This window comes from Canis lupus, chromosome 5 (assembly GCF_048164855.1).
Source record: "Canis lupus baileyi chromosome 5, mCanLup2.hap1, whole genome shotgun sequence".
Taxonomy (NCBI): domain Eukaryota; kingdom Metazoa; phylum Chordata; class Mammalia; order Carnivora; family Canidae; genus Canis; species Canis lupus.
The window spans coordinates 30,803,320-30,830,933 of NC_132842.1; the positions used below are offsets into that span (position 1 = coordinate 30,803,320).

General features: G+C 36.8%; 1 protein-coding gene across 7 annotated transcripts in view; it reads right to left on the bottom strand.

The window, feature by feature from the left end:
* Window positions 1–27,614, bottom strand: part of TASOR2 (transcription activation suppressor family member 2) — a 74,076-nt gene that overhangs the window by 32,596 nt on the left and 13,866 nt on the right. For 2 of the 7 annotated variants that reach the window (XM_072825920.1, XM_072825918.1), the window contains exons 2-14: window positions 18,682–18,815; window positions 14,306–14,451; window positions 13,877–13,972; window positions 12,343–12,415; window positions 8,824–8,915; window positions 6,856–6,993; window positions 6,585–6,709; window positions 6,486–6,505; window positions 6,298–6,394; window positions 4,451–4,551; window positions 3,666–3,769; window positions 245–317; window positions 93–155 (exon numbers count right to left, since the gene is read on the bottom strand). In XM_072825920.1, the coding sequence (XP_072682021.1) occupies window positions 93–155; window positions 245–317; window positions 3,666–3,769; window positions 4,451–4,551; window positions 6,298–6,394; window positions 6,486–6,505; window positions 6,585–6,709; window positions 6,856–6,993; window positions 8,824–8,915; window positions 12,343–12,415; window positions 13,877–13,972; window positions 14,306–14,451; window positions 18,682–18,815 (1,262 nt within the window). The remainder of the gene's footprint in view (window positions 1–92; window positions 156–244; window positions 318–3,665; window positions 3,770–4,450; window positions 4,552–6,297; window positions 6,395–6,485; window positions 6,506–6,584; window positions 6,710–6,855; window positions 6,994–8,823; window positions 8,916–12,342; window positions 12,416–13,876; window positions 13,973–14,305; window positions 14,452–18,681; window positions 18,816–27,614) is intronic. The other 5 variants (XM_072825917.1, XM_072825923.1, XM_072825916.1 and 2 more) reach the window with 4 other exon arrangements.

Here is a 27,614-nt window from a genome sequence, read left to right on the forward strand (position 1 = left end):
AGTGATTTCAGAGCAAAAAATGTTACCAGCGCCAAGATGAAGGCTGAAAAACATCCCCAGACTCCATGAACCAGCCATCACTGTGTCCTTACCTGCTAGAAGGGACGGATGGAATAAATGTAACCCATGTAGACCTGTCTGCTCAGCTTCAAAATCTACACAGAATAAAAATTGTAAGAAAAGTGATCATATAAAACAAAAGTAAACATACTTAAAAATGGTTTTTCAAAAAAGTTCTCCTTACTTGTTCCTGATATTAAGGCTGATGATGTAAATAAGATGAAAAACCCCCGATCTTCTAAGCATTTGATGATTGCCTTAAACATTAAAAAGAAAAAAAAAAAAAAGTGAATGAAAGATCCAGTCCCTCTCTCCTCCCTCTACCACACTCTGCAGTGGACTGTGAGCTCATGAAAAGTATAAACATAAAACAATTCTTGAAATGTTTGTGAGAATCAGGAGAATTTTGTTCCCAGTACCAGAAACTGCAAGTTCCTTAGTGTTCAAATGATCTTGGCCCCATGTGGCCCACGTATAAGAACCAGAACATCAAGATTAGTTTCAGGATAGTGTTCAACTATATAACAAATCAGTTAGAAAAGACATTTTAGTTTTTCACTGAGATGCTGGACAATTCATACTGCTGCCTACGCAGCCAATCTGTCACCATTCAGCCACTACAAATTCAAGGTGACTTAGACCTGGGATTAGCATCATGAGCTAATGTTTATACAAAAAATGTAAGATGCCATCCAATAAAATAATCCTTCAGCAACCTAAGAGAAGAAACTAATAGAAAATAACATAATTAGGTCCAGTGGCAGCACAAGATACAAACGAAAATAAATTCTTCCTCTCATTTCTCTCTACCATAGGCTTCAGTGGAATCTTGAGCACAAGGAAAAAAAAAATCCTGAAATTTTCATCTTTCCAGTAATTCTGGGAATTTTTCTCCAGATAGCTGGGGACGTTCTCTAAAAGCTGTTACTGTAAATCATAAAGATAACAGCTTTTCCACTGGTCACCATTTCAAAAGCTTATGAATTCATTACAGAAAATATCCAATGTTCAGACAGTAATTTTTCAGTTAAAATAGAAACCTAAACAAAATACACCATTTTATAAAGCGAGAAAACATTCTATTTCAAAGATTGAGAGGTCATAAGCCTACAAATATAGAGAATCAATAAATTATTCAGTAACAATTCAAGTATGAAGAAAAGACTTTGGATGATTACACCCCCAGGATCCATCACTCTACACTGCTCTGACAGCCCTTGGGCACCTGACAGTTTCTGCTTTTGTTTCGTCCAATCTTACAACAGTCTTTTTTTTTTCCTTACAACAGTCTTATCTGTGCTCTGGCACACAGTAAGGACTGACGAAAGAATTACTGAATAAATATACCAGTGTTAAATATATCCATAGCTTTGGTATCTAGTTAGCTGCATGTATAGTTCTGTCTTAATTTTTTACTGCTGTAAAAAGCTTAAGTGACAACAATTAGCCTCCATATTGTTCTGTGTTTTCGTTTTGTAATATAGATGAAAAGTAAAACCTACCTACCTACTGAAAACCAAACATTTTGATCTTATAAGAAACATGCAAATAAAACAAATATGTATCTTATTGGTCTCTCAGATTATGAAATGAAAGGGCTGAAGTTCCTATTTTAACCTTTGTGGGGAGAAATCTTACAATCCTTTACATATCTACTAGACTCTTTGATTTACACACAGAAAAATACAGCCATCTATGTCCTTAACAACCTGTTAAAAAAGAGAACTCTACTGTTCTCAAAGGTCAGTGTTGTAGGTACAAGTCCACATACACTTTATTCAAGGAACATTTATTGCTTTTCCTCTGTACATCAGATGCTTAAGATACAGTAACTGCCCTCAAGGAATTGAATGTCTCGGTGGCGAGATGTCTATGTAAAGTACTGTGACGAGGCAAGAAAAAAAGCATGGGAACCACAGAGTATTATGCTAAGTGAAGTCAGTCAGAGAACAACAAATACCTATGATTTCACTCACATGTGGAATTTAAAAAACAAAACACACAAAGGGGAAAAAGAGACAAAATGAAAAAACAGATTCTTCACTCTAGAGAATGCACTGCTGGTCACGGGGAAGGGGGGGTGAGAAACAGGTGATGGGGATGAAGGGAAGCACTTGCTGTAAGGACCCTCGCGGGGGGTGGGGTTGGGGGGTGTATATGGAAATGCTGACTCACTGTATCGTACACCTGAGACTAATATTATACTGTCTGTTAACCAACTTAAATTAACATAAAAACTTCAAAATAAAAGAAGAAAAAACACAAACATGAAGGAGGAAGGACCTGACGTAATCTGTGATCTGTGCTCCAGGTCTCTGCTACTTTTGAGATCATTTGCACTTACAGTCACTTCATGAATGCATTTTCCGAAAACACCTTTGGATTCTTTTCCTTTTAATTTCCAAATATAAAATGGACTATGTTATGCAAAACGACACGGCCCACACCCCCTAGCAGATACTCAATGGACATTCACTCAGCATCCACTGCAGCCCTGCCACCTCTCTCCGTGCTGTTGAGCACTACCATGGACTCAACAGGACAGACCCTGCACCCAGTCTGGGAAGGTGGGCTTGGGGTGGCCTATGCGGATCAGAGCACCTCATTCCCTGTCAGTTACTAGATGAGAGACATGCAGATGACATACACTGGTCTAATGAGAGTGAAGTAAAGGTGAGGAGGGGCTCTCTCTCTGGACACACACAGGACAAAACTAGTGTATGAGAGAGGGCAAGGTGAAACAGAGTCCTAAGCAGACAGTACCTGAACTGGCTTTATCATCTAGAACTGAAATGTAAGCCTGTTCAATCCTTTTATTGTTTAAGCCAGCTTGGGTTTCCATCACACGTAACTCCAAGTATCTTAACTGACTGCCCCAAGACTGTCACAGCTTCACCATCCCTATTTTCCTTTCCTGATTTCTTGCTATCTACTATGGGGACAGTGCAGCATGCCACCAATGGGCTCACAGGTGTTAGATTGCCATCCTACACTCAAAACATCTCCTTCAGGATGTTTAGGACTCACTCACAGAAAGTCAACATCTACTTCTGCACAGTGAGTTAACAAAATGGTTAACAAAATGTACAGAAGTCTCTGGATTGTTACACGTCTCATCAGTGTCTACCTTTCTACAATACTGAAAGAGTGGGAGTACTAGCATTTGGTTTTTCCTTCATGTGTCCACGGATCAATAAAGGTCTTATTTATTTATTTATTTATTTATTTATTTATTTATTTATTATTTCCAAAGGTGACTTTTAAAGAAATATCTCACAAGTGGTCCTTGGATTAATATAGAAACACTAGGAATCTAACTCAATTCTTCAGTCATAAAACAACAACAAAGGATTTGGGGAAAATTGTCTTCTTATTCTTTAAATCAGGAGTATCAACTGACCAGCAACATGAAAGTAAACTGAGACACTAAGGGGGATGAAAATATTAGACAATAAACATTAAGTCAAGAATATGTCAATAAACACTAGGTTATGAAAATCGTTTCAGCAAACTAAAATAATTCACTCTAGATACAGCCAACTAATAATCAGATCTCAATTTCTTAATTCAAGGAAAAAATAATATTTTAAATGGATGATTCTTACCAATTGCTCATTTTTAATGTATTCTGTTAGTTTATTTATTTTTTCCCCTTGTTTGTTTGATAGTTCCACCTCATACAACCTGAAGCATATATCTTGGCAACAGACTGTGGAGAAAAATCAGAAAAACAGAACCTTTTTTATTTTAAAATGTGGTAACACTTTTTTATAACTAAATTATTCATTTTATATGTTAAAAAGATGAAAGAAGAACTAGAAATACTCTTAAACATTTAACATTCAATGGTCTTTGTTATAAAACTCAATAAAAAGTTACTGTATCAAGTATTTGAAAACAATGCTTTCATAAATATGGACTCTACTGCAGGATTTATCAAGATAAATACATACTATATAAATAATATAAACATCAGTGTTCCATGAATTAATCTAAATGACCAGGAAATTTCCTTCTCGTGTTTTCTGCTGCTTTTCTTCAGCTAGAAGTACATAAGTAAATAAAAACTACCACCACAAAACCTCTGTTCTCCTTGAAAGGTACAGGTATGAGTTGCCAACTCTTTGTAAGCATCTCTCTGCTTGACTCCCTCAGCGTCCTATAGTAAAGCTGGTCTCTGCCACCTTAGATGAAACCACTTTTCAGTTTCTAGTTAGCCTCCAAGGAACTACATCACACAGCAACCCTACAACTTTTACCAAAGGCCATTCTGCGAATCACTTAGGACAAAACCACAATGGAGTGTGTACGTGTGTGCGTGTGACAGAAATAAATGGGAAATAACTGGAAGAACCCAGGGCGTGCAGTGTATCATTACATCTAAACAGACCTTTTTGCTCCAGGTAATTCTGTTTTCTAAACGCAGCTTCTGGTAGTCTTTTTTTCAAAGATGACACTTTCATTACATACTTAAAATCTAGTTCATGTGGTCTAAAAGACAAAACACCACCATGCAATTTAAGAAACATGTAAACTACAACTTCATAATTTCCTAATGTAAATGCAAACAAAAATACCGTAACAAAAAGCCCTTAAATTGACAGAATCCAAATCAAATAATGTGTCTATTCAGAAATACAGATTTTCAAATATATGACCCACACACCATGGTCTACAAATATCTCCACATTTTCTGAATGCACATGTATTTTTGAGATAAGCAAAATATACATAGGTGAATGAAAGAACTATGCATATTGGAATGAGAATTTTCTAAAAATTATGCTAAGAGTTGACAACTTTTGACAATACTGGATTGCTTACCATGCCATCCTTATGCAACCACAGAACAATTAACAAAATCAAGAAAACAATAATGATATAATACCATTATTTAATCTAAGACCTTATTCAAATTTAAACTGTCTCACTAAGGGGCTTTATAACAAAAGAAAACAAATTTTGTTCTGTTTTAGCATCCAATCCAGGATGACACACTGCATTTAGTTCATGTCTTTTTAGTCACCTTCAATCTGGACAGTCCTCTGGTCTTTATCTTGAATGACCTTGGTATTTTTGAAGACTACAGACCATGTATTTTGCAGAATGCCCCTCAATCTGGGTATGTATGATGTTTCCTGCTGATTAGATTGGCAGGAATAGCACACGAGTGCCACTGTGTCGTTCTCCATGCATGCTTTCAGGAAGTACATGATATTTATCTCACTGCTGGTGATGCTAACCAACTTAACCATTTAATGGATCTAACGACTTCTCTCAACGCTCATTAGTTAAACTCCACAGTGACAATGAACTTTCCCGTCTCTCCCATTCATTTATAGAATTCTTTTTCTGAGAGAGAGGGAAAACGCCCTCACACACGTATTTACAGGGAGTAGGGAGTGGGGGGAGGGGCAAAGAGGGAGAGAGAGAATCTTAAGCAGGCTCCATGCCCAGTGCAGAGCCTGATGCAGGGATTGATCTCACCACCCTGAGATCATGACCTGAGCCAAAACCAAGAGTTGGATGCTTAACAGACTGAGCTACCCAGGTGCCTCTACTTACAGAATTCTTACTTTATTCTCGGGGTTCCAATACCACTCACTCCTCCCTCTTAAAACAGATCAATCAATAGAAAGAAAATGAATTCTAATAGCACACCTGTTTTCAGCTTATATTTCAATAAAATAGGTCTATCTTTGAACAGTGTAGGGTGCAAACTAAGAATAGACCAAATAAAAGATTTCATAAGATGCACCAAAAGCAAATAATTCTTTGTAATGCAAATATATGTAAAAGCTACTCTAGTTAATAGTGGTCTAGGAAAATCATGAGAAAATTACAAAATCAGCTCCTTCAACTCTATTTAATAAAGACTCAACAACAGTACTAAGTGTCTATGACCTGCTACATCTGCCATCTAGGCAAATCCAATTTGTTTCTTGGGGGAGTCAAACATCTAGTATCAATTCAATCTGCAAGGTCATATTCTCATGAATGGATTAAGACACTAAAATTTCAAAAGTGACTTGTCAAAGATTATAAAACTATTTCAAAGCCAATTCAGAATTTAGACCTGAATTTAAGTTTCCTGTGCTCTATACATCTGCCCCAAAGTACTATAATCAAAAACCAAGTCCAACTGCTTTGCTTCACACCAGAACCAACAAACAAGACCTCAAATGACAGGGGAAAAAAGCCCAGACTAATACTAAAGGACACAAACTCAATACTTACAGTTGTGTTGGAACAGTACCATGAGAGGACCACAGAGTTATATCACACAGCAGACAGCCTTGAATAATTAATTTGCCTTGCCACAAAGAGGTGATAGCTTTAAGAAATGAGTAAGAAAAAAACTAATTACTTATGAGCCAAACATTTATTTAAAAAAACGTAAAAGAACTAATTAAATAATTTCTTACCATTTTCACGGAGTTCAAATCTAGGGAAAAAGAAAAGGTATATTTATAAGAGCAAACAAAACAGATCCACTAAAATATAGCATGTGTGTAATTACTTACACGCTTCTAGGAGCAGATGCGGCCATCCTTTTCGGTTCCCTGTACTGAAAAGCTACAATAACATAAGGACAGATCTGCCTGGGCCGCTCAGTAACAGTGCTGCCTGCAAGTTCATAGAGGTAATACTGAAAGAAGAGAAATGAAGATTATCAGGGTAGCACTACAGAATTCCATCAGCACCAAGTTTATCTCAACTCCACCCAGTCCTGACATTTAACACATTAGATTCAGAAATGTATCTTTGGAATGATTTATTCCCAGGTGACTATACCTGACTCAGTTCAAATGCACGAAAATGACTCGTCTTGTGAGAAACCTTGTTAGTATTTGCAGCCACGTGGCAATCATAGCCAGAAGATGGGCTAGTATAGTTAGTGGTATAATTCTCAGACACAAACTTGACTTTTCCCTAGAATGAAAATATTAAGACTAATCAGAGGTCTTCAAATGGCAATAATTCTACTCTAGGATTCATTTAAAAGTAGCCTAATAAGTAAGGATGTGGATGTGTTACAAACAAATTGTGTTAACAACTATGGTTCTTCGAGAATTACCTTAAGGGCAACAATAGTTTTAATTATCCATGAGACTCTTAACGTTGTATTTAAAAATCTGGTACGTCTGGGCATCTTTCTGGGGTAAATGATCACAGCTTTTATCATAACATAAAAAGAGTACATGAATCACCCCAAATTTAAGAGAACGATTTCTTTAAAAGAAAAACTAACTAATTGAAAAGATTAGCTTAGTCAATGATTGTAACATAAAAGGTGACAAATGAAAATTTAAAATTTCACAAGACAAATTTTCAAACTGAAGTAATAAGTTACCAATTATAATTTTTAGATCAAGTTACTTTTATTATGGCAGGACCCAGTAAATCAGCAAGGAACAAATACACAGTAAAGTTACACATCTCGATAACTGGGCCCGATTACTGAACAGGCCACAGTATTTCTGATTATGGTTTTCTCTTCATCACGGATTACCAATCAAGGTTACATTCCAATGAAATATCATACTGATTTTAAAAGCTGTTGTGATTAATATAAGGACATATGTGGAAAAATACACAAAATATATACCAAAATGAGGTAAAGTTGTAGGAAACTTTTATTTTTATCTTTGCAGGAAGAATCTAATTTTTTTTTTTTTTATATATTAAGGTCCTGTCTCTTCATTCATAGCACCACCAGGGACAGTAATAATATGAACAGTGCTTCTGAGTGAGCAATCACAACCTGCATCTTCTCCCTCTCAATACTTTATGTTGTCAGGCATGGCTGGCTTTTGAACAGTAAAGTCAGGAGAACTGACAGCATAGAGGGGAAAACTGAATAGCAATGTTCACCAGACAGGGCGGGTACAGGGCCAAGAACCCCAGGGCCAAACACTGAATGAGGGTTATCTGAGCCGAGACAGTACATCCACGGCAGTAGCTCTCTCAGAGCAGGACGACAGAGGGTGGGTGTGGGCTGCACGCCAGGGTGATGCTATGTTCCCTCCAGGTCTTGGAGACAAACTTTAGAATGTGAAGAGTTCATACTCTTAAAAAAAACACCTCAGTAGTGTTGGTTCATAATTAGAGAACTCAAGATAGTAAGAAAGCTAAAAGCAAAGCAAAAACAACAAAACGAGAGCACAGAATACATCCTCACAGAGCCCACCAATCTCCAGAGTCACAGTTTTTCTAGGAACTACCTGAGTAAAAATTCTAATTGTTCAATTCACTTATATTGATCTATTTGAGAGTGCTTAAGCATTTCTGAGATCAGCCATTACAGATGCCACATAAAGCTGTGAACAGGCCTGGATGTTTAAGGGATAAAGGAATTAAGGCTCTCTTATTTCAATAATTTGAACCAGAAAATGAAACTTGCTTTCTAAATTCCTCTCTTGTGACTGTAATCACATTGTTTTCATAGGCTGCTTCTTGTATTCTGTTAATTAATGTTTAAAAAGTGGCACTGTGGGCCAGGGTGAGAGGAAGACTTTACTGATTACCTTAGGTATTGTTTTGAGAGCTGTTTTTAAAAAACATATGCATAGATCATGTAACAAATGAACAAAAAAGCTTCGTCTTTAGAGGAAAGCAAGAATAATGCAATTATCTTTTCTGAATTTGGATAGCTGTCTTCGGTGACTATGATGTTTAGCAAATGATCTGCCAAGAACATCACAGCCTAATAACCTCTAGTTTTTAAAAGAAAAATTACACAGAAGCACGTACGGGCTTTACCTTAATTAGGTTAAAAATTACAACATAACCAGACTTCCCGTGATACCATGGTCTTGCATGAAGATAGTCTGAGTACTTGGAAATATACACACCTATAAAAGTGTAAGATACAGATTAATTCACACTATAAAAGGATTGTTTACTCATATGCATTTCACATGTAGGGCTATCCTTAACTGAACAAGACAACACAAAAGACCTAAAAGTCAACATTAAGCTGTTTTGAAACTGCTTATGTTTTAAAAACTAATTCGAGATATTCTAAAAGTATGGAAACATTAGAGCTAAGACAAGATGTATCTGATGGACAACCAATGTTCTAGTTGGGTACAATAACTACAAAGAGACAAAAGTATCACATTCTTGGTAAATTCTAACTTTATTTTTTCCCCAATCATTCACTGAAAAGGCCTATCTATAATAATCTGATTCTCAAGTTATTTTTTGCAAAAAAAAAAAAAAATCAGTCAGTACTCTTATTCAATAAGCGCTAAGGTCTGCTACATGGCAGGTGTGTGCTGGGCAGCAGCCACACCAGAGAAGATAAAAGAAGGTCCTGCCTTGAAGCAGCTTATTTTGCTGGTCTGTCAAATTTCACATTTGATCTCTCACCACTGTAGCCACACTGCAGCCCAGTATGGAGTAGGTACTCACCTATTTGTCAGACATATGTATCTGAAGACACAATGAAATGGAAATAAGCAATTATATTTGCTTAGAAAAGGAGTTCTTTAAACAGAGAGGGGGATGAAATTCTCAGAGAACAAAGTGAACAAAAGTAGAAAGCACAGAAGATTCTAAACTGTGTAGGAGAATGGGCCTCTAAACTGTGGAGAGCAGGGGAGAAAGCATGGGAAGCTGAGGCTGAAAGGGAGGCTTGAACTGAGTGCTAAGGATATTGGTAGGACCTGCTCTTCAGGTGAGACCCACACCCTGCAGCAGAGGTCCACCAAGGGTTTTCAGCAGCAGACTGCCACTTAAGACAGTCTCAAGAGGGGAGAGTCTAGAAGCAAGACCAACCGGAAAGCTACTGTCGGAGCTGAGACAGGAGAGGAGGGTCCCCAGGTGGCGGCAGGGGAATCCCACAGAGATTCCTGAACTGAGACATTGCTCGAAATACGAGACAACAGTGAAAGCACTGTGATATCCTGGAAAGAACATAAACTCGTTCCAGTCAAGTCTTTCACTTCCTACTAATAACCAGGTGACTGAAGAGCAGGTCACTTGAGTGGGGGCAGAGGTGGGCTGGAGGGACTTGGGTCCTGGATATCTAGTCACAGGGTCCTCAGGAAGACTTAAAAAGATCCATAAACTTTTAAAACTCCAAGACACTACATTCATATAAAATATTACTATTACTCACAGAACTATCGATTTCTATTTGAGCCAGAAACTCTAGTACACACATGGCCAGTAGTGCTATTTGATTACCCACCCCTGTATGTGTTTAAGAACAAAGTGTTATTTGATAGGAATAATACAGTTTCTACTCCAGCACCCTGCTAAAGCCAGCCTCTTAACATTGACCATATAATCAGAGATTAGAGTAATGTAGAATGAGGCTTAATATTCTGGAAATGTAACCTAAAGTATTTAGTTATAATTTCCTTTCAAATTCTTTAACCAAGTGAAGGAAATAATGCAAAACATGATCTGTTAAACAAGGGGATGGGTACATCATACCATCCTCTCTTCCCATGTTAGCATGTTTTACAATGAAAAGAAAGGGGGATGAAAAGCAATAAGAAGGAAAAAAAGTTTTATATAAAATGTTACCGGGGTTATGAATTTATTGTCCCTTATGGCCGTTAGAAGAGCAAAATGTAAGTTTTAAAGCATTTTGTGTTACACAGAGTGACCACATAACCCAGCAAATCCACCGCTGCGTCTATACCTAAGAGAAAGGAAAACACACGTCTACACAAAACCTGTACGTGAACACACACAGAGCAGCATTTCCAATGCAAACAACCAAATGCCCCTCCAGCACTGAACAAATAAAGAACACAGGGTAAAACCATACAATGGGATATTATTCAGCCTAAAGGGTGAGGAAATACTGGCATAAGCTACATCGTGGATGAGCCTTGAAGACACTGAACTGAGAAAAGAACTCACAAAGCATCACATATAGTATTCAATTTATCTGGAATGTCTGGACGAGGTGAACCTGTAGAGGTGGAGAGGAGGTTCATGGCCACCTTGGCCGATGGTGGTGGGGATGGGGCATCACTGCCAACAAGCACAGGACTTCTTTTCAGGGAGATGAAGAAAATAGTCTAGAGTGGACTGCGCTGACAGTAGCACTACTATGAATACGTTAAAAATGCTGAACTGCACACTTGAAATGAGTGAATTGCAGGGGATATAAATTTTATCTTGATAGAGCCGTGAAAAAGAAAAGGTCAGCAGGGAGCTGGCTACCCCCAATCTCCACACTGCTAGCACCTGATAGTGCAAAATACCCAAATACATCCCCTAGGTCTTCTGCTCTGTCAAACTCTACTCCCCAGTTCTTCCTCCACTGGGCTGCTCCCTCCTCCCCTCCCCTGCCCTTCTTCCCTCCCTCTACTCCCCTTCTCTCCTGCTCTCCCTCCTCCCTCTCCTCTCTCCACCCACTGGTCCCACAGGGACCAGTTCTCTTTTATCTTTTCCTTCAATACTGCCCCACGAAACAGTGAAACAGTATCTTTGGCTTCAACTAACACCAGCCCCGCCACCTTGAGCCTCCACTTCCAGTTCTAAACATTTTCCCAGCTATTTTTACCATCAGAAGGGTCTCCTCCAGAAATACCTAGGAAAATCTCACTCTTTCTCAAAAAACAAATTTTTTTTTTTATTTCTCAAATTTAACTCGTGAAAGTAGTAGCGTCCATTAACTGAGAGCTTACTAGGTGCTCGCCCCAGGTTAAGTACTTCACATAGCCTCACATTATCCTCACAGCAGATCTACAAGATAGTTTTATTAACTGTTTTCAGATGAGGAAGTTGAAGCTAAAAGAAATTTAGTGCTAATCCACATTATTAACTTTAAGATTACCTTTCTCTTAATTCCTCAGCTCCCCTACCAGTCTCCTCTCCTCCTGTGCTTCTCTATTAACATCACTGTAGTGTAAACTGACAAGCTTTAATCTGAGTATGTCCTTTCTCTTACTCCTCACATTCCACAGTTGCCAAGTCTGGCCAGTTCCGTCTATTCTCCATTCCCACTGCCATTATGATAGTTTAGAAGACATCCTAATGAGCCCTGAATGACCACACTAATCTCGGTACTGAAAGCTACCTACCTTCAGCATCTCCTGTAGTCCAACCAACCTTTCAGAAAAAGTTCTGATCATGTAACCCCTATTGGAAAATCTTAAGTCTTAGATTCAAAGCTCATTTATGTTTAAAGCTCTGATTCTAAAGATTATTACTTATCATTAATAAAACTGGCTTTTAATATAAGTATCTTATGGAATTAACTAAACTTCACTTCATCTTGTAAAAGAAGAGATTCTTTTTTTCTTACAGACTTACCTTTTGCTGGATCACCGAGAGTGGTAATAGCACTGCTGCCCACACAGAGTCCACGCTGACATACTAACTTTGCCTTTAAATAAAAGATAGTACTTTGCTTATCATAACAGTTTTAGGAGAGACAGTGAAATAACACTATATAAGCTTTCAAATAAATACAGAACCTGTATGTGATATATATTTATGGCACAAAGCAAGCATATATAAGGCAATTGTGTTTGGTTAATAGTTCACAAAATTTTATCATTTCTGTTAATAAAAATGTCACCAGCAAAACCAAATTAAACAAGCTCACAGATTAAGTCCTCTCTTGAAGACTTCTATTGTAGCTCTGGAATCACTAAATTTGAAAATGTCTTTTCCCTTAATGCTTTTTTTCTTTTTTTTTAAGATTTTATTTATTTATTCATGATAGTCACACAGAAAGAGACAGAGAGGCAGAGACACAGGCAGAGGGAGAAGCAGGCTCCATGCAGGGAGCCCGACGTGGGATTTGATCCCGAGTCTCCAGGATCGCGCCCCGGGCCAAAGGCAGGCGCCAAATCGCTGCGCCACCCAGGGATCCCCCCTGAATGCTTTTTTTTAGCACTAATCTACAGAGTATCTTATTTCTAAGTAGATGATTAAGTAAATGAACTCTTCTCCCATTACTAAATAATCACTGTTATATGCTAATATTAAGTATTCTTTAAGCAAATCTACCCTTGTTCTTTAAAAAAAAAATCACAAACCCAATCAAAATATTAAATTATTTTAAGTTGAATTACAAATCTCTGGTATTGTTAAAACTGTATCTAGGAAGCCACATACATCTGTGGGGAGATACTCCACACAGTAATTTCCTTCTCCCACAATTTGGGTACGAGCAACAATACAGAATCTCCATCTTCAAACACACGCATGAAATAATTTCAAGGAACTCGACTGTTAAAAGTGTTCACCTTATTCTCAAAACTAAGTAACTGAAACTTGAAAAACCTCCACAAGAAATAAAGTATCTATGTGAACAATGATCCAGAATGGAGAAATAGCCATTCACTCCATTAAAAGGCATTAGTGATACTTAGGAAGCTGTATTAATCCAAATCTCACCATGAGCTGACAAATGTATTTACCATGAAACTAAAGAGGGCTTGTGAAAAGGTGTAGGAATCCAATCTCTTTTAGGCCTAGCTGTCACCATCACTCCCACTACCACTAGACTCAGCAACAAAAAAGCAACAAAGTAATTTTAAAAGTTCTAGAGAAGTGAGGGGATCCCTGGGTGGCACAGTGGTTTAGAGCCTGCCTTTGGCCCAGGGCGCAATCCTGGAGACCTGAAATCGAGTCCCACATCAGGCTCCCGGTGCATGGAGCCTGCTTCTCCCTCTGCCTGTGTCTCTGCCCCTCTCTCTCTCTCTGTGACTATCATAAATTAATTAATTAATTAATTTAAAAAATTCTAGAAGTGAAATACCAATATTTAAGTTAGAATATTAATATCACAAAAACATTAATATCACAAAATTAATGCTCTATGACCTAATTCCCTTACCTGATTTTCAGTTTCAAACAGAAGAAACCCGAAAGTCTCTTGAAGTTCTTCCTGAGTGTAATTACTTGCTTTTTTTTCTTGGTAAAAAGTTTTGTACTATATAAAAGAAAGAATAATTGGATGCTATAAGCATATTATTTTGCCTTGCAAATTAATTTTTAAAAATGCATCATCTGAAGTCCTCCTGTTTTTTTTTTTTTTGTTGTTTTTTTTTGTTTTTTTTTTGAAGTCCTCCTGTTAAAGGACTAATGAAATGTATTAATTTTCTATTCCCTAGAATATATTCTTATTACCTTCCAAGGATTTATCTCATCTGAAAGTCATAGCTGAAAAGAACTAGGTAGGCTTTTATACCAAAAATGATGGGTCTATTTCTTTAAAACTAAAATAAAACTAACACACAGACACAGTGTGTACCAAGCACCTCACCTCATTTAAGAAAATGTCATTTTTCACCAAAGTCACTTGACTGTACTGAAAACCATGCTCAGATGCAGAGTCCAAGTAAGAAGTATGAAGAATTGAAACTGCCCTCTGGAACAGAGAGTCTGAACTCAAGGACACTGTCTCAAAAACTGTAAAACAGAAACAAAAATAATGCAACTGTTTAAGATAACCAAAGGATGGGGTTAAAAGCGGCATACTAAATATCACTGAATATTTCATCTAGTTTCCTCCTGTAAAACTCAGGCACTTACAATGTGTTTTGACTGCCACATCTGTAACGATCTTAAAAGAATTCTCACGTGAAGAACATAATCTACACGGAGGGGAGTTATTGTGGGTAAAATACTTTCAACACAAGAGTTGAATAAACCCTGCCAAATCCTTTAGGCCTTCTAGTTTAAAGCTGTGTGTTGCAACCACAGTGGGACGAATAGATCAAATGTGGTCACGTCAAGGTGGTGGTCAGTAATCACTTAGACCGATGTTTCTCATTCTGAGGTTTTTTTAGACTTTTGCCACATTTTGATAAACTTACCCTGCCTTTCCTGTCTTCTCATCAAATCTTCCATGTTAGCCTGTTAGGTTCTTTTAATGGGCCTACTATTGCCCACTCAACAAACACAGTAAGAAATTGTTGTACCTCTGGGTTTCCTCATGATCTAGAGACATCTGTGAACTTGACTTTTTATGGATTATATTATGAAATCATTACTTATTTTCATTCCACAAAAATAACACTTTATTACTTTTAGAAAGTGCTTTTTTCAAACCTTACTCATGTGCTACCCCAGAAATTCTGATATGCTCCTCCCACGAGACATGCTAATCCAGATTTACTGATAACCCAATAATTCTCTTGACTGAGGTTTTTTGCCTTTTGCATTGCAAATTTTTACTTTACCAAGAATTGAGCCTAATGAATTCTCATAACATTTAATGATTTGATTTGGTTACTCCCTTACATTTGTATCTTCTCTATTTTCTTTAACAAGGTCAAGGCAGGGAGGAAACATTATAAATAATAAAGAGAATGGAATAATATACAGAGCACTGGAAGTTTTGGTAATAGAGTATACATAAATACATTAATATGGCTTCCTGCTTTTACCAGAACTCTGTCAATTACAATAAAGTTCAAAAGCTAAAGGAAAGACAAGCATCTTAATTAAAGTGAACTTATGAACAACAGTAAAAAACTAAACTATCATAGAAATAAAAATATTTCAATAAAGTTAATTTTGGACTAAGTTGTTCCTAATACTTTAATTATCCAAGTAACTTAAAAATGCTTTAATAAACAAAACTTCCTACTATCAAAAGTCAAAGACTAAAGTATCAAGAAAGAGGATGAAATATTTAAGAATATCCTGAAGTTCATACATCTGATCCATAGCAATTGTTTTACTTTTTCTCAGTTTTACTTTTTCCTTCAGTATCAGTATATGAATACTTTAAAAATATGGATATTCTAAAGAGTTTCAAATAGCAAAACAACAGGGAAAACAATTAAAATGATGGCTCTCTTTAGTTACGTTACTCAAAACAAACTGGGAAGCCAAAGCATTTGTGACTCCGTCTTACAAATAAGCTGCACTGCTAGCCCAAATGCAAATCCAGATTCCTCTAAAAATCCTAATTAGGGAAACCTTGTATTTAATATTTGTAAAAAGGCAAAATAATATTTAAAAAATCTAAGTAAACTCTGAGGCTCAATATTTGAGAAACAGGTTGCTCACAATGAAAGAAATAAAAGTTGTCAGAGCTTTGGAAATGAATGTTCTATGATTATCAACTCTTAAATATCACAAGATGTTAAAGTGAAGACACAGGTTTTAACTTTCAGAAGTACCAAATACTACATATATCCACATTTTTGAGGGTCAACATATACAATAAAAAAACTGTGAAAAACAGTGCAATTTGAAAAGCAAACAAAAACAACCCATCCAACACAGTGTTCCCAAATTCATGTGGTCAGAGAACACTTTATTAATCAATGGTCTCAGTAATAGGAGGAATATTGGTCTCAGTAAAACTATGAATAGAGATAATCGTTTAAAATAAACAGTAGGAAGTGATTTGTGCTAAGATATTTTTATTCCTAAAACTACATATGGTTAAAAATGCTTCCCCTTTAGGTCAGCATTATCCAAATAGCAATATTTGATTATTTGCAACATTTATGCAAATAATCACTTCAGTTAGCAGAAGGAAAAGCACGTCCAAACAAAACTGTTAGAAATCCACAGTAAATCTTGAATCTTTCATGATTTCATAAAAAAATGATCCTGGTTATACCCTCAAGAAAGCACAAGTTTCCTGCTCTATAACTAAGGAGATAGAGGAACATTTTATCAAGATATTATTTGACATTATCTCTTCTTACACAATGTACTATCATTTAAGAGCAAACTAGTGTACAAAACAGTACGAGCACTAAATAAATGGCCGCATTTTTGCTGAACAAATGCATGCTTCATTTAAACATTCCAGGTTATCAGAACATTAAGAGAATGAAGAAATGGAATTATTCTACAGAGAAACCCTTAAACAAGCTCAAAAAGTACCTGTCTGTAAAGTGAAAGAATGTTCATAAGGGCTTAAGTGACCAGTAGAGAGCACACGGGAAAATTCAAGTTCAATCACAATGATACTAGAAACGGAATTCATATTCTTTCCAATAGTACCTCGCTTTGGGCACATTTTTTGTTATTCGTGGATTCAGTCTTTTATTTTATTTTATTTTATTTTATTTTATTTTATTTTATTTTATTTATTTTATTTTATTTATTTATTCATAGAGACAGAGAGAGGCAGAGACACAGGTAGAGGGAGAAGAAGCAGGCCCATGCAGGAGTCTGATGTGGGACTCAATCCCTGGTCTCCAGGATCACGCACTGGACTAAAGGTGGCGCTAAACCGCTGAGCCACCTGGGCTGCCCTAGTGGATTCAGTCTTAAAAGTTAAGTAAAGCTTGACATAAACTGGATTATGTTCAAAGTACCCTGTGTTAATCTCCTCCTTTCTCAAAATCCATCAGAGATACGGAATGTCTGCTTTGGACACCTGTTTCTCTTTTTAACTTCTAATAAGAGGGATCAGAAAATTATAAACCAATCTCTGATGCTATGACACATGTATCTGTTTTCCAATCTGTAAGCATCTGGTCTGAAAGCAAATTATGAGATCAACTAATGCCAACAACTTAGGTGTCATAATATTTCTAACAAAAATTAGCCACTTCTACATCTCCCCACGACTTTCATGACCACATCTCCTGTTTGTGCATTATGCAACAGCACTCATCGATGACAGAAACACTCAGAACCCAACAGTATCTGTCACTAAGGGCCCTTATTAGTATGTCCTAAAAATGGACTACAACCTACCTCCATTATTGCCGTTGATGCCTCCATATTTGATCTTAATAGGCATCTGATAGTTGTTGAAGAGCCCATTCCTTAATTATCTAATCCTAAAATGTATTACCTTTATTTTTAAGACCTTAAGGGATTGCCAGTTTAAGATAAATACAACTTTTTTTACAGCACAATTTGGCAGGACCTAATAAAAACTTAAATATGCATACCTAATAACCATGCCATTTCTGGGAATCTAGCACGAGAGTACAGGAGATATGCATGCACAAGGCTACCCCATGCACCAACATCTTTAACAGCAAAATCACTGGGGATAACCTAAAGTGCCATCAATAAGGAAACACCTTACAACTACTACATTAAAAAACCAAGTAAATCAAAACAAACAAACAAAAAAGTCTGTATATACTGAGATATAAAGATGTCTACTATACTAATAAGTAAATAACAAATAATGTCATTTTGGTTAAAAAAAATTATGTGTTTCAAAGTTTATAGAAAAAGATCTAGAAAAATGGGAAACCAAATTGGTAAGTGTCTAAACCAGTGGTTATTGAAATGGAAGTGGATAAAGGTGAACTTATACTTTTTACCTTATACATATTATTACAAGTTAGGTTTCTCTTACATAAGTATGTACTACTTCTAGTATTTAAAATATCTAAATTCAAAATCAAGTAAAATGAATCATAATTTCAAAGAAATTCAAATAGAGAAATGTGACAATTTCCCTTGAATCTTTTCTGATGCAATTCAAAAATTTAATCCCCTATTAATTTTATTTTATTTTTATTTTTTTACCTATTAATTTTAGATTAATGATTTTTGATTAATAAAATTTGTAATCACTAGAAATTAAAAAAATTTTTAAAAGTCCTTTCATTTTACATGATCTAAATTAGAAATTTTCAAATTGTACTGTTCTATTCTACTTTGGATTCATTAATAATAACTCATAGCATTTGGTTTAATACCCACTCTTTTCTGATATGAACCCTGGCTCGGTCTTCTCTAAGAGACAATGTAGCTGGGAGGGTGGTCTTAATTCATTTTCACCAAGTATACCCCCAGAATTCGTGACATAGTCCTGTTCTCTGTTAATATCATAAATGCTAAAATGAGAAAAGAAAAATTAAATCATAAAGTGAATAGTTCTATTTTTAGCATATCTACCACACAAATAAATGTCTACTGAACATCTAATTTATATTAGGTACAATTTTGTAATGTTTACCTCCTTTGACAACTCTCCAGGGCTAACGCTAAATTCATTCTATAAGCAGTAACACACAAAATTAAATGCTTTTCCTTCAAGTTCCAAAGAAAATTTGTTACAGATAAGTTATGCTTATAGGAATCACTTTTGCCTCAAAATAAAAAGTAGAGATTACAGAACCACATCCATGTTCCACTGGTTGAAAATAACAAAATCAAATAGAACACAAAATCCCTCCCCACTTCCAAATTAGTATATGACCCATCCATTTTTTTTAAGATTTATTTATTTTAGAGAAAGAGATGAGGGGAGGGGCAGAAGGAGAGGAAGTGAATCCTCAGAGACTCTCCACCAACCGAGTACAGAGCCCGACTAGAGACTCAATCCCACAATCCCGAAATCAAGAGTGAGAGGTTCAACTGACTGAGCCAGAGGCACCCTCGACCCAGCCATTCTTTAAACAAAATTATTACACATACAGTAGCATGCTGTACCCTGGATTCATCAAGACAAATGAGAAACCATTGCTACAATGAAAGCTTAGAGTAGAAAAGGAAGACAAACCTACACAGAAACCAGTACTATAATGTGTGGTAGAATCTAGAACACCATGCAGTGGATTTATAATAGGGATTTCATTAAGACGAGGAAATGTCAAGAAGTTTCAGAGGCATGGACACTTGAAATCTCAGGAGGTACTCAAATAAAGGAACCAAAAATGGGGGCTAGCCTGTATGTTTTCTAGGCACATTAGGAGCAGAGGTAGAAATATTATACATATAATGAACCAGTAGTTTATTTGAAGAATCCAATACACTTTACACAAAAAATTAGCGTGTCTAGTTTTAGAATAGTAAGCCTTTTTTCAAAACGGATTTGAGGCAGGATGGTGTGGATATATTCAAGATTCTGTAGAAAAAGTAGCAATATTGATGATATTCATTTGTTAAGCAAATAGGTTACTTATGTCAAGAGGGAAAAATTAAATTGGAATCAGAAGACCAGGAGTCTCATATAGGCCGACCACTAACTTATGAGACATTAGTGTGAGAACACTGTTGACTGCTTTCCCAGCAATCATGCTCCTTTTTCTTTCTATCCCCCTAAACCATAATTTTGTTTAGGTATTGGGTGATCCCATGCATTAGGAGAGGCTTGGGAGGTATGCTCTGTGTATATGTGTGTGTGTGTGTGTGTGTGTGTGTGTGTGTGAAAGACAGAGAGAGAGAGAGAGACAGAGACAGAGAATTTAAGCTCATTATGGTCTCTGGCCAATGTGATGTAAATGGTCATCAGCAGAGAGAACTCTGGGAAAGCTTTCTTACAAAAAGTACTAGAAGAAAAGATGCACTCTCCCTGTCTCCATCTCCTCGCCTCATGGCCTTGTCTTTTTTTTTTTTAATTTAAAGATTTTATTTGAGAAAGAGAGGGCGCATACACCTAAGCAAGGGGAGGGGCAGAAGGAGAGGGAGAAGCCGTCTCCCTTGTCTCCCTGCTGAGCAAGGAGCTGGGCCCTGGGGCTCTATCCCAGGACCCTGGGATCATGACCTGAGCTGAAGGCAGACACTTAACTGACTGAGCCACCCAGGGGCCCCTGGCCTTCTCTTAAGATGTGTTTGTTGCCTAGAATTCCTTACAACCAAGTTGAGACTGATCAGCCAAAACATGGGGGGTAGAACAAAAGATACAGAATCTCCATCACTGAAAGTCCTTGAACTATTCAACAAATTCACCTGGAGCTGCCCTGCCTGAGTCTTTTGAGATGTGAAATAATAAATGTTCTTTATTATTTAAACCACTTTTGTTGGCAACTGAAAAAACACTATGAACTTTCTTTCTTTTTTTTTTTTTTCTATGAACTTTCTAAGGTCTCATTTAGTTGGAATTATCTAAGGCTCCTTTCAGTTTTTTTTTTTTTTTAAAGATTTTATTTATTTATTCATGAAAGACAGAGAGAGAAGAGGCAGAGACACAGGCAGAGGGAGAAGCACTCAATACCAGGACCCTGGGATCACACCCTGAGCCAATGGCAGATGCTCAACCAAGTGAACCACCCAGCTGCCTCCTCCTTTCAGTTCTAACACTGTGACTTTGCAAACTGCCTTCCTCAAGGTCTGTTGTGTATGAGATATTGTGTACTGCGCTAGATAATTTATTGAATTTCTCTTTTATTTACTATGCGTAGACATTTATCCTACTAAGTATTTATTAGTAAGAAATCACAAAAGCTAATATAACTTCTGTGAAAACTCGAAACCTAAAATATAAGGATATTTAAAGCCTTTGATTCCCACCTACTGGCTAAGTCTCTCTCCCACACACGAAGGAAAATTGCCCGATGTAGAGCACTCTTGATGTAATTTTCCTCACTAGTGCCAGAGTCTGATATTCACATTCCTCCCCCTTCACGTCTAAGTTGTCCTCATGTTTAAAGCCACCCCCCAAATCTAACTTCTCTGATGACTTAAGATTTTCCACCCTGCATTAATCATTCTTCACTAGTGACTCACAGATATTTACTGTAGTCCTGGGATATGTATGGTTTTGGGCTGGAGCTATGGAATACAGGGAAAAAACCAGAACTGTGTGTCCACCTGAAAAGAGTAGTCTTTCACATTTAGGTCATTATTTCAGGATTGTGTTTCGTTCAGGACAAGGTCCTCTTCAGACTCAAGGGAGGGAGAACGAGTGATTATGGGCACAGACTTGGTCATTAGAAGAACTTGGCAAGACAGGAGTTTGAACGGAGGTCTTTCTAGCTTTGTGACTTTGAGAAAGCCACTTAACCTTTCTTCCTCTTATTTTTTAAAACAAATTCCAACAAAGCACATACACTAAATAGAAAGCTACATACCACTAGGCTATCAATTACTGTCCCCACCCTCACAGGGAGCCTCTATTTCCATTCCTCTTGGGCGACCACTATCAACTTTAGCTGTATCTTCTGGTATAACTCCATGTTTCTAAATAAAATACCCATATCAACTCACAGCACTAGTTTTGCTCTGTCAGTATTCAATGTTTCACTAAACTGTATGTACTAACTACACTGGGTAGTTAATATCCTTTCTTCCAAAAAAAAAAAAATATATATATATATATCCTTTCTTCTAGGATGTTTCATTTTACTCATTTTCAAATTGTCGCTGCCTAATTTTCAGTTACCAATCATTATTCAAGCTAAAATTATCCTAGAGACCCAAAATCTCCTTTGAACAGAGACATCAAGTGTTTCTGGCAACATCCTTTGTCGAACACTATGCCATCCAGCTTCAGTCTGGACTTGTGCTCTCCAATAACTAGAGAGCTCCATGACGTGGCTGGGAAATGACGATATAGGACAGTACACTGATGTGTAAATGTTCCCCACACTCCTAGTTTGTAGAAGCTGATGACCTGACTCTAAAACTTGCATCCAAAGATAGAGAACAGCAGTTTTTAAGAAAAGAACAAACTTAAAGGACTCACCACCCAAGAATTACCACAAGGTGGGCACCTGGGTGGCTCAGTGGTTGAGCATCTGCCTTTGACTCAGGGTGTGTGATCCAGGGTCCTAGGATGGAGTCCCGCATTAGGCTCCCCACAGGGAGCCTGCTTCTGTCTCTGCCTCTCTCTGTCTCTTATGAATAAATCAATCAAAACTTTAAAAAAAAATTACTACAAAGCAATCGTAGTTGAGACTGTGGTGTTGATGTAAAGATGAGTAGAAGAGCATGAAAGTTCATTTTCAGCAACACTGCCAATATAAAAAAGAGGAAAAGAACAGCTTTACAACAAATGGTGCTATAACAATCAAAACAGAAAGAAATCATGAACCTCAACTCCTACCTCAAACCATAACTAGAAATGAGTTACAGACATAAACATTAAGAGGCCAAACCATAGTTTCTAGAAAAAGATCACAGGAAAAAAACCCTGACCATGGGGCAGGTGAAGATTTCTTATGGAACAAAAATCAGTTACCACAAAATAAAAACTGATATACTAGAGTTCATGAAAATTCAAACCTTCTGAGCTCCAAAAGACATCATTAAGAAAAATATCTATGAAGGACTTGCATCCAGAATATACAAAGAACTCTTAAACATAATACAAAGGACATACTAATGGCAAGTAAGTACATGGTGAAATAGTCAATGTTATTAGTTATCAGGGAGGTAATACTTGCCCACTAGAACAGCTAAAATTAAAAAGACAGAAAATATTAAGTGTTGGCAAGGATGAGAAAACTCTGGAACTCTCATACATTCCTGGTAGGAATATAAAGCTATATAGCTAACTGGGAAAATAGTTTTGTTAGTTTCTTTTAAAGTGAAACATACACTTATTTTATAGTTCAAGTGACTATGAACCTTCAGGGCAGCACTATTATCAGTAAGCTAAAATTGGAAACTACGTGTTCATGACAGGTGAATGTATAAACTATGATCTATTCATACAATATACTACTACTCAGCAATAAAAAAAACTACTGATGCTTGCATGTATCTCAAAACATTAACTGGACGAGAGAAATCAGACATAAAAAAGTACACACTGTAAGATTACACACACACACACACACACACACACACACACAGAGTTTTAGGATTGGCAAAACCAATCTATACTGATAAAAATCCTACCAGCAGTTGCCAGGGTAGGAATAAGCAAACTGCCTGCAAGTGAGGTAGGTACAAAGGAACTTTCTGGGGTGACAGACATAACCTCTATTTTTATCGGTGTGTTCATTACAGGGTGCACACATTTACCTAAATTCACTTACCCAAATGTACTTAAAATGTGTTTGGCACTAAATATTGATAGAGTATAGAATACAATGTACCAAGATCTAGTAAAATTACAATGTGATCATAAAAAAGTACTCTCAAGAGCCCTGTGTTTAAAAAAAAAAAAAAAAATCCAAACCCCTACTTATAAATCACTCAAAAGTTAAATTATAATGAAATTTAAAGTGGTTGAACTGAATGACAGTGAATGTGTCTACACAGACACATATAAAATGTTTATAAGAAAAAAAATACCTATAAGAAAACCATTAAATTTATTTTTTGGTAGTTTTATGGTTTTATTAATACAAATATGACGTGCAAATAAGCCGTCTCTTCATTTTCTTCCCTGCACAGCCCGGCTTTGGGATTGGTGACTCTGATGGCCAGCTGGGCTGCTCTTTCCACAGTGGCTTTGTGGTTCCTGGAGGAGACACCATGAACAATCTCTGCAGAATAAGATTTGTTGCGCATCAGCAGCACTTCAAGCTCCTTAACGCTGTGGACTAGGAACTTCCGGAAGCCACTGGGTAATACGTGTTGTTTTCTTGTTGCTCCTCTAACCAATGTTGGGCATCAAGATCTGCCCCTGAATCTTCTGTGCACTCTACTGTCAATGCCTCTGGGTTTCCACCAGTTGTGCTTAATTTTGACATATTGGCCTGACTGGTGCTAGATAAACTTCTTGGTACTCTTTTTAATGATCTTGGGCTTCACCAGAGGCCTGAGGGTGGTGGCCATGATGCCCACTCATAGGCAGAGCTAAGAAGAGCAAAAACCATTAAATTCAAATGTAAATATTAAAGAAAAACACTGGAAAATCAATCATAAATTAGCGTCAAATTGAGAATTTAGAAAACAGAGAAACAGTAAATTCAAAGGAAATAAGGAAGGAATACTAAAGGAATACAGAGCAAGAAAAATCAAGATTACTTCTCTGATAAAAAAATCGGGGTGTCTGGGTGGCTCAGCTGGTTAAATGTCCGACTACTGATCTCAGCTCTTCTTGATCTCAGGATTGTGAGTTCAAACCCTGAGCCTACTGTCTGGCACACTGTTTCTGTTCTGCCATCAAGCTGATTTTCTTTTCCTTAAGATCTTTTGTCAGTCCAATATGTCTCAGTACTGGGCCAGTTTTCCTTAGAACATGGTGCATCTTTACAACAGATAGACTTAAAAAGAAATTTTTTTTTAAAGGAAACATCTTGAGTTATACCTTAAGATATCTGGTTTTGATTTTCTTCTTTGAGGGCTCCAAGTTTGCATTTGTATTTTGGATCTCTTTTGACGGTCTTCTATATTACTGTTTTCGTATTTACTTTTTAGAGACATCCATGCTTGCTTTTATTCACTTTTCTCATGTTTGGCTTTGTTTTACACTATAAGAATCATAGTAAAATAAACATCACAACATTTCGCATCTAATCTTTTTATCTTTTGCCATGGCGCCTGCTGTCCCACACGCCTAATTAACTGTTTCTGAATGGTTTAATCTTTTTCTTCCTTTTCTTTTCTGTTCTCCTGGTGCCCATTTCACATTCTCCTGTGGTCTGGTTGTCTCTTCCTCAAATTCTTATAATTCTGCTTTGTGGTCTTCATAACTTCTGTGCTTCATTTATTTTTATTTTTTAATCCTTTATTGAGATATAGTTTACATTACATAGTTACAATTCACCAATTTAAAAGTGTACAATCAATGGCTTTAGTTTCTTCAGGCCTGTGCAACCATCACTATTATCAATTGTAGACCATTTCATCACCCCAAAAAGAAACCCTGTATCCCTTAGCCACCATCCTCACCCTTCACTATGCCCTATCCCCGTGCCTAGGCAACCACTAATTTACTTTCCATCTCTACAGATTTGCCTATACTGGGCCATCTTATAGAAATGGAATCATAAAAAAAAAAAAAAAAAGAAAGAAAGAAATGGAATCATAACAATAAGTCGTCCTTTTCTGTCTGGCTTCTTTCATGCATTATGTTTTCAAGGTTCATCCATATGATAGCAGGTACTTCGCTCACATTTTGTCTCACTGGCTCATTTAGGGCCAAATGATATTTTACAGATATATCACATTTTCTTTTAACCAATCATCAACTGATGAACATTTGGGCTATTTTCACTCTGGCTATTACGTATATAACGCTGCTATAAACGTTCACGTATAAGTTTTTGTGTGGACATTTTTTTCAATTCTCCTGAATATATTCCTACAAGAATGGCTGGATGATATAGTCAATCTATGTTTAACCATTTGGAGAACTGCCAGACTGTTTTCCAAAGTGACTGCACCATTTTACATTCTCACCAACAGTGCGTGTTTTCTTCTTCAAGGCACCAGACAGAAGACCTGTTCAACCCAGAAGCTCACCTCTTCCAATTCTGGGACTTAAATGATGGTTTCCCCCCACTGCATAAGACAAAAGACTTCTTTGACTGATCCTCTACTTTTCTTATTTACTCTTATTTTCTAATTCTCATGGCTATTTTATTTTAGGGGAGAGTTCTTCAGCTTTATTATTCAATCCTTATGTATTTTTTCCTGCTCTCCCAGAGATCTTTTCTATTTTCTGAATAATTTCTCTTTTTTAAAAAACAGAACCTCTTCTTTCAGGGACATCATTTCTTTTCTTTCTAAAGGTACCATAGTATTATTTGGCTTAAGTTTCTTCTATTACCTGCAGTAAATCTATTTACACCAAGCTTCTTTGATTTCATACTTGTTTACTCCTATTTGGTTTCTTTTATGTTAGAGACTTCTACCAAATGACTGGTTATCCTTGGCTGTCCATTTGTGCTGACACGCGAGGCATTTAAAGCCAATGCAAAGTCTGATGCATGAATGATGCCTCTCAACCAGCAGCCCTCTCTCCCATGATCTGATGGCGATGCAGCGGTTTGACCAGACAAACTCCCAAAGTCTGTATCTGTTGAATATTTTGCCATGGGTTGATGTGTCCCCAGAAAAGAATCCTTTAACATCTTGTTTAGGGGAGTATAAGCTTGACTATGAGTTCTGAGAGTCCTACAGAAAGACAGCTCTGAGCTTTGTAAAGTGGCAGTATCGTAGCCAATGAGGTTAAGGCATGATTATTGCTAATAGAAAGATAGCTCTGGCTTCACTGTTCGGTATGTTGACTTCGACTTCATCCTCATTTTTGTTTAGGTGCTTTGCCACACTTCAGCAGTCAGCTTGCCCCCTGAGTACAATCGTCTCCTGCAGGTAAACTTTCAGTCCTCCATCTGGTAGAAGACGGTTAGGCAGTTGTCTGGATGCAAGCAGTAGAGAAGGGAATTTGGAGCATCAAAACTACAAAAAATTATCACTTAATCATTCCATTTCCACTCCATCCTATAATCTTGCCTTGAGAAGTACTTTGTACTTCCAAATCCCCAACTGCTGCCAGACTGCCTGGTGGAAGCAGCTTGCTTCTTGTCGGCTTACCGCTCTTCAGCCTTTAGCGTCCTCTAATCTGTAGTCACTTATCACTGAACCATCTTCTTTCTAGTTTCCTCAAAGATGACTTCACCTGGCAACTAATTTCCCATTCTCTTTTTGTTGATTTAGATCTTTATTCTTTTACTACAACTTCAGTGGGATTTCCAGAGAGTGTGTACTATTGGATACTAAACTAGAAGTGTCTATCTATAAACTAAGCCTTAATTTCTTCATTTAAAAAAATGTGGAATATAGCCTCTAACTCTGGTAGCTACTATTACCTGTATTTTTCAACCTTTATAATTATGAAGACTTCATTTTACTTATTTATCACAGACCTAAGTACATATTAAATCTTCAGTAAGTATTTCATTTAAAAAGAATTATCTTTTAGTGCATATATACTCAATAGGCATGTCCTCAAACACCTAAAAAGTATAATCTCAAGATCTTCAATGATATTTCTCTCAAAGCACCGTTCCTTT